Consider the following 17255-nt stretch of genomic DNA (forward strand, 5'->3'; position numbering starts at 1 on the left):
TTAAATTCTAGATAAAGTCCAAGTTGAGTTTCAAAACAAAATCCCTTGCAGATTTCTGCATGCCTTGCCATATGATGAACAAGTCATCTATATAGTGCAGTCACATAATGACCGAGCCCAAATCCTTGGAGGTGTCATCTGCCATTGCCACCTGCTCCTCTCACCAGCCCATGAACAAGTTTGTGAAGCAGGTGCCTATATAATTCTCGGTCTTCTGTCTGAATATTTCTCCATTAAAGAGAAGGATGTTATTTTCTTGACACAGGTGTATCATTTGTTAATTTCCAAGAGTATGTTAGTATGGCACAGGAAGTAGATGAGATGTGCTCTTATAAAGTGGCTACAAGCATCAATACCTTGGTCTTGATTGATGCTGGTATATAGAGAGCAGACATCCAGGATCATGACAATACCCTTTCAGGCTTGGAGAAGCATAAATTATGCAAAAAAGAAACCAAGTAACTCTTGGTAGTTCCCAAATTTAGGTTGAGAGCAGCTCCCATATAGATCACCCTCAAAACCAGCGACATTCTGAATCTGCTGATCTCAAATGTCTGTTTTTCTAGCAAAGGTTTTAGGCATAGCATTAGCACAATGTCATCCATGCTGAGTTGAAAAATTACAAAAGCTATACCTCTTTGAAGAACTCATAACAAGAGCAAAACACGTTAGGGTTGCTATTATTAATTCCAAGTTTGCTTGGATGGTATTTTACCAATCCAAAGCTGTGCTTGGAGTGGAAAAAAGTATTTGTCATTTTTCAGCTCAGCATTGATGGCAGTAGCTAATCCTAGGCTTAAAGACTTCATAGGTCTTGAGGACCCCATCCCCTGGGGCCGTAGTTAACTTAAGGGGTGGGGCATGCAATCCTCTTCCCAAGCCTTAATAAGCCCCAAAGAGCACAGCACTCAATCTGAATTCCTTTGAAAAAGGCGAGGGTGCTCCCCCCTCCCCCCATGCCCCCCCCGAGCCTTGAGAGGCCTTGGGGAACCCAGGGCCTGTTTTATTTATAGATGGCTGCCCCGGTGCTCACCCGGGGCACCCATCAAGCAACAAGTTGGGGGCCGCGGAGAGAGCCCCAGGGCCCTTACAACCCCAGTTGGCTCCCCCCATACTGTGGGAGTTGGCATTGCTTCCTTCCTGGTGGGAGCAGCACGTTCTGCATGCTCCCATACCCCCACCCCCGGCGGCAGCAATCTGTATTTCTCTGCCCTCAGGAGCGCAGGCAAGATAACTAGTCAGCTCTCACTTGGCAGAAGCATTTTTAAAGCTCCCACTAGGTGGGAGCAGGAAGACATGTTTGCTACCACCCGACAGGAGATTTAAATATTCTCCCGACAGGAGTCAGAAAACATATGTTTTGGAAACTACTGTGTTCAGGGGTTAGGGCTAATACAGGTACTACTTGTATAAAATAATCTGACTGCGTATTGTTTTGTGTATAATAATTTCTCTTTTTGACGTCCTTCTCGCTAGCTTGAATTTGTGAATTGCAGTTATGTATCATTTATCCGTACATTGTCCACAAGAACCACTGTATCTTTTTTTATACAATATATGCCATGGTTCTTTGCGAGTAGGGTTACCCTTTTTTGAAATATAGTAGATTGATCAGTGCTATGATAATGTGTGGCGTACATGTGCATTACTCTCCCAGCCATCCTACTTACACTCCAACAGGCTGTGTGTGGACCAGGATTGCCCCCCCCCCCCTCCATTCACTCATCCCTCCCAGTTTAAAGATGTTGTAGTTTTCTCCACACACAACACCAAAGATATTTTACATTGTCTTGGAAAGTATATACTCTAGGCTTCCTTATAACGTACTGAACATTGGACAATTGTATCCAGAATACTTCTGTATCTCAGCAGAACCAACTCCATACCATACTGTTACTACCAAAGCCTCATTTATACAATGGGCATGTGTTCACTAGTCGGTAAAAATAACTTGTAATGCAATGTCAAAAACTTAAAAATACCAATAAAGACATTGTGTTAAAATAATAAATTATATTGTACGACGATGCAGGAGGGGTCCAAAACATGAGATTACTACAAGAATTAGATCCCAGTTCCTCAGCATCTGATGGTCTGGAAAACCAATTCACCGAATGATAGAAAATAGCACTATCTTTGCTGAAAATGCTTTCTCTGGCTTTTCGGCTATTAAGCCACTTTCTCTCTTGTTTCACTATGGTCTGGCCAATTCAGTTACTGTATTCTTTCAAGGATAGTGACCTCACTGTTCACCATTATTTTGATTTGGTTTTATACTGCCTATTATTATTTTGTAATACATATTTAAGTTCATTGTAAGCCTATGAGAAGTTGAAAACGTTTTACTAATTGATTTCATGCATCAGAGGAACTATTTATTTTTTACTCATGATCACCTTACTATTCTCTTATTTTCTTAGGCCATCAATTATTTTAGGAGTGACAAATCCATTTTTTGCAAAAACACTGCAGCACTGGCCACATATCATCCGCATTGGGGATGTCAAGTTGGCAGGTAAAGTAGAAGCACTTTATGTAAGAATGAATGGCAATAGTTACCATTATATTTGATCATGCTCTTTATAAAATGAATCTTTCTTTTCTATTAATTTTGTTAATGAACAGCTCTTTATTTGCAAAAGGAGCTGGGGGTGTTTCAGTGACCAAGTTTTTTTTCTTCACTTTTTATAGGTTTTAGTTGCAGGTGGGTGTTTTCGAGAGAAAGGACATTTACCCAACAGTATGAGCCTTGGCAGAGTGCTATAATTATACTAGACAATAATGTCCATTGATGACGGAATGTTCTAAAGTAAAAATGGAAATACAGAAAAAAATCACTGCAGTGTTGGAGCATTTCATTATCTTCCAGTACCCATTATTTAAGTGTACAGATATCTGCATAAATATCCATTTCCTCAATCGAGTCAATGGAAGTTATTCCAGGTTCTATACCTAAATGCATCTAATATTGTCTGCATAGTTTGTGTTTTGCATAGACTTCTTGATCCCACGAAGAGTGTTAGTAAGTCTAGCGAGTTTTAAGAGCCATGTGCTCACTTACCCTACAAAATTATTTTCTGATGAATAATTTAACTGTAAATTCCCTGCCTTTAGAGTTCTGTGGCAACAGACTTGAATACATTTTTCTTGCAGTTGCTCCCACACACATACATAGACAGGTAGGACACACTATCAGACTCTGCAGCAACCTCATCTGACCTAAGAAAGTGCTGGCACAGAGTCATATTTACGTGCCAGGGTAACTGAAAAATCTGTCTTGATGTATTGCCTGCAAGCATGATTCAGAGTCCTGCTACAAATGCTCCGTGATGCACCTGAAGGCCAACACAGAGCTGAAGGGGAAGTTGCATGTCTCTGACCACAAGTATTGGTCACGCTCCAAATCTCAGACCCGCTCCCGCTCCATGTCCCTGTCACAGTCGAGGTCCCCTTTCTCTGGTAAGTTGAAGCCCAAGTAACAATCTTCATGCAGACACAAGAAGCTCAGATGGGAGATTTTCCCCTCCTTGTTCCAGCTCCAGGAAGAGATCCCACAGTCCACACTCGAAAGGCCGACTCCTCGCAAGTTGTCTGTATCTGACTATTCCACAGCTTGGAGCCGGCGGCCCTGAATTTCCTGGGCCATTCTCGACTTGGTAGCAGGCAGAGGCCATCGAGTAGCCCATGCTGCAGCTTTTCTGTTTGAGTCCAAGTCCCCCTGGAGCTCTTTTGGGACCTATATGACTCCTAATACTGAGACTACACTTCGGTGCTTCTCCTCAGACTTATATAGTTTGATCCCTGGGGCGACAATTACGACTGCTACTTGTAGATTTGAGGAGGCCTGCTCCCCTACTCTACTAAATAAACCTCAACTGTCATCTTTCTTTATTCACTCCATACCTTTCCAATATGACCGCTTCTTTTCAACCTTTGTCACAACTCTGAACCCAGGATATTATATGGTAAACATGACACTGTTTTCAGGTTAATTTACTGATGTCCACTGGATGGCCAGCAGACAAAATCTTATAACAGGGTTCAGGACAACCCAATGTTGTTGTGCAGCTTGTACCTCTCAGGTAAAACAGTTTGTATGTTGGACAACCTCAATGTCAGGATTGTGTCAAACTGGTTCCGTGCACATCCCCAGGATATGTTGACCTATGGTCCTGCGAGCTCACGGCGCACCATCTGCACCCCTAACCCTCAGGGCGACAAATGTGTGTGCAACCTTCGAAAATGACAACCCCTCCCCTTCCCCCCCAAAGGAAATTGTGGTAACAGATCTAGAACCCTTTCATTTAGACTCTCAAGTACTACACAAGAAATACTCAACAAGGCGTTTCAATATTTATTGAAGCATTGTGATTCTTGTATAAAATACTTGTACTGCGATAATTAGTAGAATGAAACTAGAGTTGCGTAATAAACATTATGAGAACAGTGAAAAAGATGAACACTTACACCATTGTGCTAGAGCAGTGAATATATGCTGGCATGTAAATACTGTGTATAGTGTTACTTCTACATAGTGCTCCCTAACCTTGTCTTGTTTAGGGTGGATATACTCACTCACACACACACAATTGGAAGAATTGAACCATACTTGCAAGAACTGTTATGAGTAAAATCAACAGATATCTACTGCAGCATGAAAAGCTTCTTGAATTATTTGCTCAAGGAACAAACTTAAATATTGAATTTCAAACTACTTTCAAGATACTCTGTATATAACAATCTTTTCAATATTTTGTTTGAGTCTCCAACTACATATATCTATATAGGAGTTTCTAATATGTTCCTTCGCAGTACTCTTGGCTTCTGTTGTCCTTTGTCACAGTCAGGGGTATTTGAGGGATCTGCGCAAGAATCTTCAGCAGCGGGAGGCTTTATTTAGGTCAAACTCCGATCTTATACAGGACTTGCAGAATGTGCCTCATAGGGGTGATGATGAGGAGGAGGAGGATGTCAGTTTGTTGCCTCATCACTAAAATGATGTTGGATTGGTTAAGGCCTCCAAAATACTGGTTGTCTGGACACTAAACTGGAGACTGAATTAGCCTCTCAATTTGAGCTCTCTACTGAAGGAAGCACCGCCTTCCCTATTTTAGAACGTAAAGCAGAAGAGGTGTTGGAACTTTAGTTGCCAATAGTGAAAACTATAGCTAATCTTCTGAAATTTTACAAACTGCCCTTCCGCTTCAGAGTACTTGCTGCCATTCAAATAGGCCCTGGCAGGGACTCTGACTACAGCATGGTTGAAGGCTTGTTAGGTACAACAATTGAGTCACACCATTGTTTGGGTTCATAGGCATACTCCGAGCTACACAGCCTTCTTGACTCGACCCAAAACTGAAATTATCTTGGTGCAGGCTTCAGCCAGCAAAGTTAATACAAATGCACAAATGCATTCCGTATTACCTACTTGAGTGAGAATCGAAGCTCATTGAGGCACTTTTCAAAAGGGTTCCTCTCCTTTTCAGTTTGGCAATGCATTCTCTGAATGTAGTCTGCCTTATAGGCAGAAATAATGCCCTCTGAGATATGGCGAGCAAGATCTTGCTCAGTCTCTCTGAAGAGTTTTGGAACTTCTTTTCAGAAACAGTTTACAACATACACGATCAAATAAATTTTGTAGGCTGGGCTCAGCATCACACATAGTGTAGGTTGGGCTGTGGACACTGGTGTGATTGGTTGTCATGCTTGAATGTATGTAACAGCTTTTTCTGGAGGCAAGCAGGCATCCTTCATGGATATGCCTTTTGGTGGCTCCTCGATGTTTGCTGACAAGGTGATTCCGTTTTCAAGAGATTGAAAGATGGCCTCGCCATGACCCTCGCCATGACCCTCTCCATGGACTAATGGACTTAGCTTACCACCACCTGAAGCGTATCTTAACCAAGACACAATTCCTGTTAATTGCCAAAAACAACAACCGAGACACTGTACAAACCTGACTCAATGATATGAACCATGACAGCTTTGAACCCAAACCCGCACTGAGTGCCAAGTCAATTGGATTCACCCTGGATGCCAACCTCGCTCTCAAGGAATGCATTGCCAAAAAACCCAGAAATGGCTGGTTCCAACTGTTTCGACTAAATAAAGTCAAACACTTTCTTCCAGAAAGCAACTTCATAACTACTATTTAAGCCTCTTACTGTTTCATCAGGATGGTGATAATGCCATACTCCATGGCCTATCAGACTCCACACTTGCACATTCAGGGACATCCTACATGCTGCATCACATCCAGGGCCTTCAGAGATTATGAACCCATCACCGCATTTTCATGAAGCTCAATTGGCTCCCCTTGCCAGCCCTCACCATTTCAAAACCAGCTGCATCATCACAACCAACACCCCCACTTACCTAGCAGGCTTACCATCTATAGGTGGTTCTTGGAACACACACACCAAGGACGCCTTAAGACTTGAGACTAAGAAGTGTTAAAAACAAAAAAAGACTACCGGCCTTTTCCATCTATGCACTCATGATATATAGCAGCTTCCCCGTATCCTTCAGAACTACCCAAACAGTGCTTCAATTTAGGAAAGAGTTAAAGACTCTACTTTTTTTGTTTTAAGAACACTACATGGATAACCCAGCTTCCTTTCCTATTGGTTATTGACTTTAAGCTTGTATTTGACATACAGTACTCTGCTGCCTTTTGACTAGTTTTTCATTATTCATTATTCATTGTTGCCTTATTCTATCTAGGCTGGATTACAGCAACGCCATCTACCTGGGAGCCCCCGAATCCACCTTCAACAAACTGCAAAGAATTCAAAACTCCGCGGCCCGGCTCCTCACCAACACCCCGGCCAGATCTTCGGCAAAACCAGCTCTGAAGCTCCTTCATTGGCTCCCAGTAAGAGAAAGAGTCAAGTTCAAAGCTCTCTGCCTGGCTCATAAACTCTTACAGGATAATGGCCCCCCATCCTCAAAAACTTCATCACGCCCTACAAAGCCACTAGATCCCTCCGTTCAGATCACGAACGCCTCATCACAGTTCACAGAGTGAAAAAGGCCCGCACAGGCGGCCGACGATTCTCAGTGAACACGGCCAGCCTATGGAACTCCCTCCCCCGTAAACTAAGGACTGAATCAGATCACCTCCGTTTTAGGAAAATGCTGAAAGCGCACCTCTTCCCCTGATTCCCCTTTCTCTCTGGCTCACCTCTCTCTTGAATGTCTTGGTTCAGCGCTGGGATGCTTACGGGTTACTATGCGCTCTACAAAACCCAATTAATAATAATAATTATAGAAATACCATACACATGCATACCACCAGAAGCCCCATTTTCAGCCCCTGCAAAAGGGCTCCCAGCCATTTTGAGGCCCAAAGGGCATTTTGGTGGCAGAGGACAGGGCCACCATCAACAAGGTGGGTCCTCATCTTCCTCGTCCCCTGCCACCCCTGCCTAGTCGCTCTGCTTACTCCTTGAGGAGTTACCCACAGGCAGTGTGAGGAGGCAGAATACTCTTTTACCTGCCCAATTGACTTTGACAACCTGCAGGATCCATTGGTCCATGATAATTTAGTCATGGTTACACACTTCCATTTCTATCAACCCATCCTACATTTCTTCCTGCTTTAATTCAGATCCTGGCAGAACTTGCCTCCATCTTTACCGAAGAGTAATTGTTGGAAAAAGACTGCCGGTCAGAGAGAAAATACAACCCAAGTTCTTTGTGAACTATGAAAGAGGGAATACCCAGTGGGAAACATAGGAGACATTTTAAAAAGGTGTTTTCAGCAACTTGGAGTTCCTCATGCCCCGTATAGCCCCACTGCCATTAGTTACCTTGGTGATACACTTGACCTTGTAGATCTTTAAGAGGGTCCCAATGGGTCTATTTCCCAGCCTGTATGCAAAATAAAAATGGCAGAGTTGGCCCTAACAAAGTCCCCTTTTTTCCTGTTAATAAGGGGACGCCAAGTCATAGCGGCGTAAAAGACTACTCTCAAATATGAAAGTACATCAGTCTCTGGAACCAGCGACAATCCCGCCTCAAACGTATATGGTTTGTTGGAGCGTGCACCTACTTGCATTACTAAGAATTTGTTGTTCACTCGCAAGTCCAACTCCCCCATAAAATTTACAAATGAGTTCAAAAGGGTTTGCAGCCCTCTGGCTATCCTGGCCATGAGGACGGAGTCGTCCGCATACAATAATGCTGAAAGAATCTGCAGGTCCACTTGTGGGCAGTCTGTATTCATCTCCACTAGGGGTTGCTCCAGGTTATTGATGTACAGGTTAAAAAGAAAAGGGACCAAGAAGCACCCCTGTCGGAACTCTCTCTCTCAATAGTGAGCTGGCGGGGGACTCTCAGATCCTTTGTATATTGAACCACCGCCTTGGTATCACTATGCAAGACCCTCAAGAAACATACGATGTCTGGGCTAGTGCCTATGGACAACATGGTCGCTTCTTGAACGGCACCTAGATAATGAGGGCCAAGCTGGGCCATGTAGGCTTTCTAAAATTCACTGGGGAGGCCATTAGGACTAGGCACCTTCCAAGTGCACAGATCGGCCAGTGCAGTGGTCCGTTCCTCCAGAGTCAGGGGGGCCTCTGCGGAGAGGGCCTTCAGAGGAATATCGTCAAAGAACTGTGCGATCACGAGGGCATCAAGATACTCACGAGCTGTATATAGGGACTCATGGTGTCACAAAGCTGTCAGCAAGCGCCATAGGGTCCGTCATCAGTGCATTATCGGAATTGTGGATTCTTGGAAGTGGGGTGTATGTTTGAGCCTGTTGGCATAGCCTATAGAGGAGTCTCCCAGACTTGTCGCCCAATTGGTAAATTCAACTCTGTGTTGTTGAGCCACTCACCCTCCGCCTCATCCATGAGCTCGCCCTGTTATTGTTGCTGAAAAAGGCACAGCTGCCAACGCGTCGCAGCCCCATCCCGAGCCCGACGCTCTAACGTCATGATTTGTGCCTCTAACTGAATGAGCGATGTCTGTGCCGCTTGACTCCGCCACAGAGAAATTAACGTCCACTCCTGCAGTGTGGGCTTCGTTGCCTCCCACAGGATACAGGCAGAGGACACCTGTCCCTTCATTATGTGAGATGTACTCTGAGAACACTTTGTGGATATGTGCGCGTACACCGGGCTCTGCAGGCGCCACACTGAGACCCGACATCTAAAAAGAGGTCGGCTCGGGCCTATCAAGAGATGAATGGCCACAGGAGAATAGTTGAAAGGCCCCTGGGAAAGATTGCTGCCATCAGTACTCTGTGTGCATAAGCGTGGTGACTGAATATGTAATCTAACCTAGAATATGATGAGTGTGTATGAGAGAAGAAGGTATAACTGGCGTCTGTGGGGTTATGTACCCTCCAGGTGTCCCCCACCCCACCATATCCAGCAGGGACCGTAGCTTGGAATCGGGGGGGGTTCCTCGTGATAGTTCACCTCGAGGGATCGCCCCAACCGCCCCGGAGGAGGCATCGCCATCACCCACAAGGCCAATCTCCAGCTGAGCATCTATTCCGACGGGCCCACAGACCTGATGGAACACCTCCATTTCAAGATCCAGACCAATCCGTCCTCCACCCTCCGCGGCATCCTCATCTACAGACCACCCGGAACCCGCGCTCCTTTGTCCGACTCCATCACCAACATCATCACGCCACATGCCATCACCTCCACCAATTTCAAGTTGCTAAGAGACCTCGACTTCCACCTTGACAACCGCTAGGACCCCAACTCTGCCTCCCTCCTGGACAACCTCCACACCATAGGACTCAAGCAGATAGTACCAGAACCAATGCACACAACTGTACACATCCTTGATTCCGTTTTCACAGCAGGGAACTCCATCACCTTTAGCCACATCTCCAAACTCTCATGGAGGGACCACAGCTGTGTTCACTTCACCTCCAAATCCAACATCCCCCGCAGATGCCCACATCAGCTCCAGCGCAGGAATTGGAACAAGATCTCCGACCAGCTCACTCCTACCCTCCGCAGCTCCACTCCCACCACCACCGACGATGACCCCACCTCTGCCGCCCGCACTCTACCCAACTGGATCACTGACTGCGCGTACACCATCGCCCCACGCCAAGAAAGCCCGCTGGTTTTCCACCGAACTCCGAGATTCTGGACGCACCTGCAGACGACTCGAAAAACTGTGGAGGAACTCTAAAACCCCGACAGACCTCGACAACTTCAAAACAGTGACCGCTGCCCACCACAAGCTCATCTGACTCTCCAGGAAGAAAGTACTTTAGGACAGAATCTCCACCAACTTACACAACAGCAAGCAACTCTTCTGCATCATCAAAGAGTTTGCCCAACCCAACAGCGAGTCCACAGACATCACTCCCTCCCATTACCTCTGGGACAGACTCAGCACTTTCTTCCAACACAAAATCAAGACCATCTATGACAACTTCGATGACAACCCCCATTAGGAACCCCCTTCCAACGCTCCCAGCAGCACACAGGCGACACTAGACACCTGGACCGCCCTCTGCGTCGAAGATACTCTGAGAATAATGAAGACCACCCACTCCAGGGCCCCCACGGACTCCTTCCCTCTCCACATCTACTACAAAGCCACAGACGACATTGCCCCAGAGCTTCAACGTATCATCAACCGCTCCTTCAAGACCGCCTCCTTCCCCAACGACTGGAAACATGCCGAGATCAACCTTCTCCCGAACAAACCTTCAGCAGACCCCACTGACCTCAAGAATTTCAGACCGATCTCCCTACTCCCTTATCTGACCAAAGTCATGAAAAAAGCTGTCAACAGCCAACTCGCCGCCTTCATCGAAGAAAACCACATCCTTGATGACATCCGCGCCCTCCTTGACAGAGGAGAGACTGTGGCCCTCATCCTCTTATACCTCTCCGTGGCCTTTGACACTGTCTGTCACCGCACCCTAGCCCGCAGACTCCACGAACCTGGAATCCAGAACAAGGCCCTCGACTAGATCCTCTCTGGCAGAATGCAATGAGTCAGACTCCCTCAATTTCTTTCAGAACCAACTCCAACCACCTGCGGAGGTACACAAGTATCCTCCATCAGCCCAACCCTGTTCAACATCTAAATGGCCCCGCTCGCATCCATCGTCAGAACACACAGACTCAACATCACATCATACGCAGACGACACCAAACTCATTCTCTCCCTATCCAATGAACCCAACATCTCCAAACGCAACTTTCAAGACGGAATGGAAGCCGTCGCCAGATGGATGAAGAACAGCTGACTTCAACTCAACATGGACAAAACCGAGGTTCTCATCATGGGCCCACACCCCGATGCCTAGAAAGAAACCTGGTGGCCGCCCGGCCTCCGGGACCCCCCGCGGAACACGCACAAAACTTCTGAATCATCCTGAACTCAAAATGGACCGCCAGATCAACTCCATCACCTTTTCCTGCTAACACACCATTGGCCTCCTCCATAAGACCTTCAAATGGATCCCCCCCCCCCCCCCCCCCCCCGCACACAGGAAAACTGTCACATACGCCCTCCTCTGTAGCAGACTGGACTACGGCAGTGCACTCAAGGCGGGATCAACAAAAACCTCACCCGCAAACTCCAGAATGTCCAGAACGCCGCCGCTAGACTAGCCCTCAACCTACCGCGCCACAGCCACATCAGCCAACACCTACGGACCCTACACTGGCTTCCCGTACAAGAAACTCACCTTCAAGCTTCTCACCCACGCACACAAAGTCCTCCACAACACCGGACCCGCCAAACTAAACCACTGCCTTGCGTTCCACACCCCCAGCGCGCTCTCCGCTCGGCCCAGCTCTCCCTCGCAACGGTTCCTCGATCAGGAAAAGCAGAACAGGAGGGCGCCCCGTCTCCCTCCTCACGGCCAAGTCATGGAATTCTCTACCTCTCCACCTCCGACAGACTGCATCACTCCCTAAGTTCCTAAAGGACCTCAAGACCTGGTGCTTCGATGGAATCCGTAAACTTCCAGGAACTGCGGACACCCCCCCCGATCCGCCTTTACCTTAGCGCCTTGAGACCCGTTCCAGGTGAGTAGCTTGCGCACTATAAACCTGAATGATTGATAGATTGATTGATATTGCCTGTGGGGCTCCACCTGTCTATCTCAGGGGACATCACATCATTCCAATCTCTACCAACCACCGTGAGCCTATCAGACAGGGTGCCTCAAATCCCCACCAAGTGGTCTAAAAAGCTCTGGCCAAGGGGCGGGGGAGCTTAATGCTACTGAGCACAAAGTGTTCCTCGGCACCTGTCCAATGCACAAATATGTATCTACTATGTATATCGGCCCACTTCTGCACCAGCGTGAACTCAAACCTATGATGTATCAGGATGGCCACACCCCGAGAACCCCGCATAAAGCCTGAGTGAAATGTGTGTACATACCCATATCGGGCCAAACAGGTTTTTTTTTGTGCCAAGCATGTGTATCTCTTGCAATAAAAGGATGTCCGCACCTATGTGTTTGGCTTGACAGAGACCCTGCGCTCAACCCCTGAAAACCTCCTGGCATAAGGGTTCCTAGACTCTGCGGAAGTAGCTAAAAATCTACAGGCGATCCAATCTTCTCATGAAGCCATTTTAACTAAGATTAGAGAAGTGTGAGCAGATGCTAGCCTCCTTCATCAGGATTTCAGCAAAGTGGCCGGTATGGTGAAGGAGGAAGAAGGGGGAGTCTCCTTTAGAGGATGAAGTAGTGGACCTTAACGTGAAAGTGACCAGCATTTTCTCTACTACCCACACGAAGGAGGCCAGGGCAGAAGATGCGAAGAATAGATCCTGGTGCAACAACGTACGCTTTATGGGATATCACAAGGGATCCGAACCTTCAAATCCAGAAATTTTCTTAGAGAACTGGCTCAAATCCTGGATTCTGGAAGGCGCCCTATGTCCGTGGTTTGCAGTTGGGTACTCCCATTGATCTCTGGCCCAGCACCTCCCACCAGGAGCACCTCCATATCCCCTGATAGCTAGATTACTGAACTGTTGAGATTGAGACCGTATACTGCGTGCAGCATGCGACCGTGGAACATATCACTTTCAATAATGATGTTTCCTAACTGCGCCAGGCTAGTACAGAAGCAGTGTAAATCATTTGATGCCATCAAAGTGAAGTTTCAGGAACTGTCCATTCAGTACATTCTTCTTTTCCCAGCAAAGCTGAAGGTGGTCTACAATTCTAGATTCCATTTTTTGGAAACCCCAGAGGTGGGATGGGAGTGTCATGGAGAGATGGGAGCTTTAGTGTTATGATCTCCCAGGCTTCGAAGCTACAAGAGACTCTACATCCGCTGCTGGGAGCCACCTAAACTGTAACGAAGAGGGCGAAGACAGCATAGCTGGCCCGAGAGATTACGATGTCCCATCCTCCAGCGTACCACACTGATTTGGATGGAATCCATATGACTGCCTCCAAATTGAACTTTGCCCTAGACTGGAAGAAACAATGCTACTTCTTGAAGCACTGATGAGCCATGATGCGCTAGATAAAGATTTTCAGCACTAGCTCTCCGAAGAGGTTTCCAAAAGAGACTGGGCATTAGATCCTGATTAGGAGGAGCTCCACGTCTAATGTCCTGTAATGTATTGTGTTGGGTTTGTTTTGTTTGGGAGGAAAGGGGTGACAGGGGCTTCTGGGGTGGTAGTGTGGGGAGAGGGGCCATTGGGGGGAATAAGGCAGTTGGTATTTTTGTATGTTTTAGTTCTTTGCCTTTAGTTTCCAATACTTGCAACCACACCCACGCAGTAGTGGCTTCCACATCCCCCCGGGGTTACGTTGGGTGCCCCTTCACTGTACTAACCTAAGGCCCTCCTCAAGCTAATTTCCAAGTCAATATCAATGGCCTCCTTGATTGCAAAAACACGCACTGCTGTCATCCGCTATGCAAAGCGTATTGCACTGAAATAATTGTTTATGCAGGAAACCCATCTCTTGGGCTCCAATTGCTCCTATATTTGCAGGTTTGGCTATGACCAAGTTTTCCACGCAGGTTTTACCAGGAGTTCCAGGGGAATGGTCATCCTCCTATACAAAAGCTTCCCACTTGTGGTTACATGCTCATCTCTGGACCGCTATGGTCGTTCTGTAGTGATCGAAGGCTTGTTGGAGGGGAGACATGACAACTTCCTAAGCATTTATGTACATCCTTAATTGCAGACACCAACCCTAGATGCACTTATGGAGGTTAAGGCAAACCTATAATCTGGTATCGCAACCCTTAGGGGCGATTTAATGCCACTCCGAATCCTGATGATAATCTGGGTGCCCCATAAGACAACGCATGGACGAATCTAGAGCATTGGGGTCATGGATGGCCTGCTTGGGCCTCTGCGATGTTTGGATGGGCTGGCACCTGCGAGGTAGGATGTACCTGGTTCTCAGCTGATCTCAGAGAGCATATGTTTGTCTGTAAGAAACTGAAACGCGTCTGGCGGAAAAATTACAACTGGGCAAACAAAAGAAGACTCAAATCAAGTCTGGTGGTATATAAAGACATGATTGGGAAGGCAAAACAAAGCTACTTCACCGACCGTATCAATGGTGCCAGGTGCTCACCCAAGGAACTATTTCATACGGTTGCAAGTCTGGCCACTCCAAAGCCGGTGAGTACACCGCCCAGTCTGGAACTGTGCGAGAATCTAACTCAGTTCTTCCTAAGAAAGGTTGAGATCATCTTCAACTCCCTTGAAGGTCAAGTTAGGGATAACCTGCCATTGGCTAGGCCAGGGAACTCAACGGCCAACTCAAAGGAGATCAAGTTTCGGAACTTCTCCCCGGTGAGCACGGAGGAGATCAAGAAACTGCTGGTAGGATTAAAATCGGGCTCGCCCCGAGACCCTTTCCCAGCCACGGTGGCAAAGTTAGCTGTGGCTCGTATAGCCAGCACTTTAGCCACTTTGTTTAACAGCATGTTCATGGCTGGTGAATTCCCATCTAGCTGGAAATGGGCCTCAATCCTTCCTCTGCTAAAAAAAAACAATCTGGACATTACTGATCCAAATTACTACCGTCCCATCGCCAGACTACCGCTACCTGCCAAATTAATAGAAAGAATCATGAACACTCGGCTCAGTGCATTTTTAGGGGCCACACAAGCCCTAGATCCCTCGCAACATGGCTTCCGAGCAGGTCACAGTACCGAATCTGCCTTAATCAAATCATCTGAGGAGATCAGAAAAGTGATGGACGATGGGGGTAGAGCAGCCCTGATCCTCCTAGATCTGTCGGCGGCCTTCGACACGGTCCCCCATGCGATCTTGGTGGACCGTTTGGAGGCCTGCGGGATACAAGGGAAGGCCCTTAAGTTCCTGAAAGCTTTCCACACTAACAGGATCCAGGTGGTGGCACTGGGGGAGTTCGAGTCTAAACCATTTGTGCTACCTTGCGGGGTTCCCCAGGGATCCTCCCTAAGTCCCACCCTTTTCAATATTTATGTTTCCTCATTGACCCCAGTCATTCGATCGTATGGTTTTGAGTTTACTTCAAATGCGGATGATACGCAGATTGTGGTATCACTGCTACCAGGTAAAAAGGAAGGCACTGCCAGTAAATTCCAAGAGTGCATGTCAGCAGTTAGCAACTGGATGGCCAGGAACTGCTTAAAGTTAAACTCGGCCAAAACCGAAGTCTTACTTTTTGGCCCCAGCGATAACTTTTGGAGCCCAAACTGGTGGCCTGAAGGGATGGGTGTACCCCCCATTCCAGTCACCAAGGTCAAGAACCTAGGGGTTCTGATTGATGATAAGCTCACCTTCAGGCCTCAAATCAATGCAATGACATCTTCCATTCATTTCACACTGAAAATAATCTGGAAGATCCTCCCTTTTCTACCCGATGAGTGTAAGAAAACAGTGGTGACCGCCCTGGTTTTATCTCGCCTTGATTACTGCAACAGCCTTTTTCTTAATGCCCAACAGGGGCTTCTTAACAAACTACAGGCCTTGCAAAACGCAGCTGCTAGTCTCCTTGCAGGGTTCCAAAGTTTGCATCCATTTCCCAGGAATTGGTGAAGCTGCACTGGCTCCCAGATCTCTTTTAAAAACTTGTGCATAGTTTTCAAGGCCCTTCGTGGTCTTGCCCATCGTTTCTGTCTCAGCACTTTCAACGGTACCTGCCGGGCAGATATCTTAGGTCAACCAACCTGGGGCTGATTGTGACCCCTCGGATAAGGAAAGCACGCTGGGGTGGCAGAAGCTTTGTCGTGGGGGCAGCAAGGGCTTGGAATGCTCTCCCTTTGGCTCTCAGACAGATTACAGATTTGATGACCTTCCGCAAAACTCTGAAAACATGGCTTTTCGTTCATTAAGTTTCAGGCCAGGTGAGGGGAGCTTTCATTCTAGCGCCAGGACACCGTTCAGGTAACAGTGCGCTCTATAAATGTTATAAATAAATAAATATAAATAATACACACATACTTCTACCTTCGCGAAAACCCTCTTGTGTATAGACCTCCTACTTCTCCCGGCCACAAATGTGCCCTCCACAACAACAGCTGGCATCCTCCCCAAAGGGATCTCCAACCAATCCCCAGACACACTCTGGTTTCGGCTCGAGTCACTGTAGATGACCAATTTGGGACCTCAGTGCTTGGTTTCTGGTGGATAATTGGTTTGCAGAACACCTGGCCACAGACCTCGTCTTACTTTGAGATAAATGAAGGGACTGTGGAGGCGGCTGGCACGCTTTGGGTGGCCAGTGAGGCTACGAATAAGAAGAGAATCCAAAACATTATGACGAAGAAAAGTATAACCAACTAACTAAACTCAAAACCCGTATTTTGGAGCTGGAAGCACAATGCCTCTTAGACCCCTCAGAGCTTCTCCGTAGGCAACTTGAGCCTGATAGAACCCTTATTAACAATGTACATGATGAATGAAGTGCTCCAGTGCTGGTGGCATCTACCAGGCGAGTATATGAATGCCATTATAAAAGCGAAAAACTATTGTAATGGCTGGCCACTCAGCTGCAGGGCCCCAAACGAATTCCGTGTATCACTGATCGAACTATGCATCCAGTCCATACCTCTATTGAAATAGCGGTATCTGTTTCCAGACAATACTGTCACCTGTGTGCTGCAACTGGACCAGGAACAGGACAAGCCACTACTCAGTGAGGTATCCCTCCCACATTTAATGGGGATCCAAGGGGTTGACCTTGACGCCACCTAACAGCTGAAGAAATAGCAGTGGCGGTTCAAGACCTGCTAACCGGCAAAACCCCTGGCCCGACAGGTTCCCTCTTGAATATTATCATC

The 17255-nt window shown here is 47.0% G+C and overlaps 1 protein-coding gene across 2 annotated transcripts in view; it reads left to right on the forward strand.

Moving 5' to 3' along the window:
* Positions 1–17255, forward strand: part of DENND6A (DENN domain containing 6A) — a 412594-nt gene that overhangs the window by 325078 nt on the left and 70261 nt on the right. For both annotated transcript variants that reach the window (XM_078661568.1, XM_078661567.1), the window contains exon 12: positions 2421–2515. In XM_078661568.1, coding sequence (XP_078517694.1) covers positions 2421–2515 — 95 coding nt within the window. The remainder of the gene's footprint in view (positions 1–2420; positions 2516–17255) is intronic.

Source organism: Lissotriton helveticus, chromosome 9, assembly GCF_964261635.1.
Source record: "Lissotriton helveticus chromosome 9, aLisHel1.1, whole genome shotgun sequence".
Taxonomy (NCBI): Eukaryota; Metazoa; Chordata; class Amphibia; order Caudata; family Salamandridae; genus Lissotriton; species Lissotriton helveticus.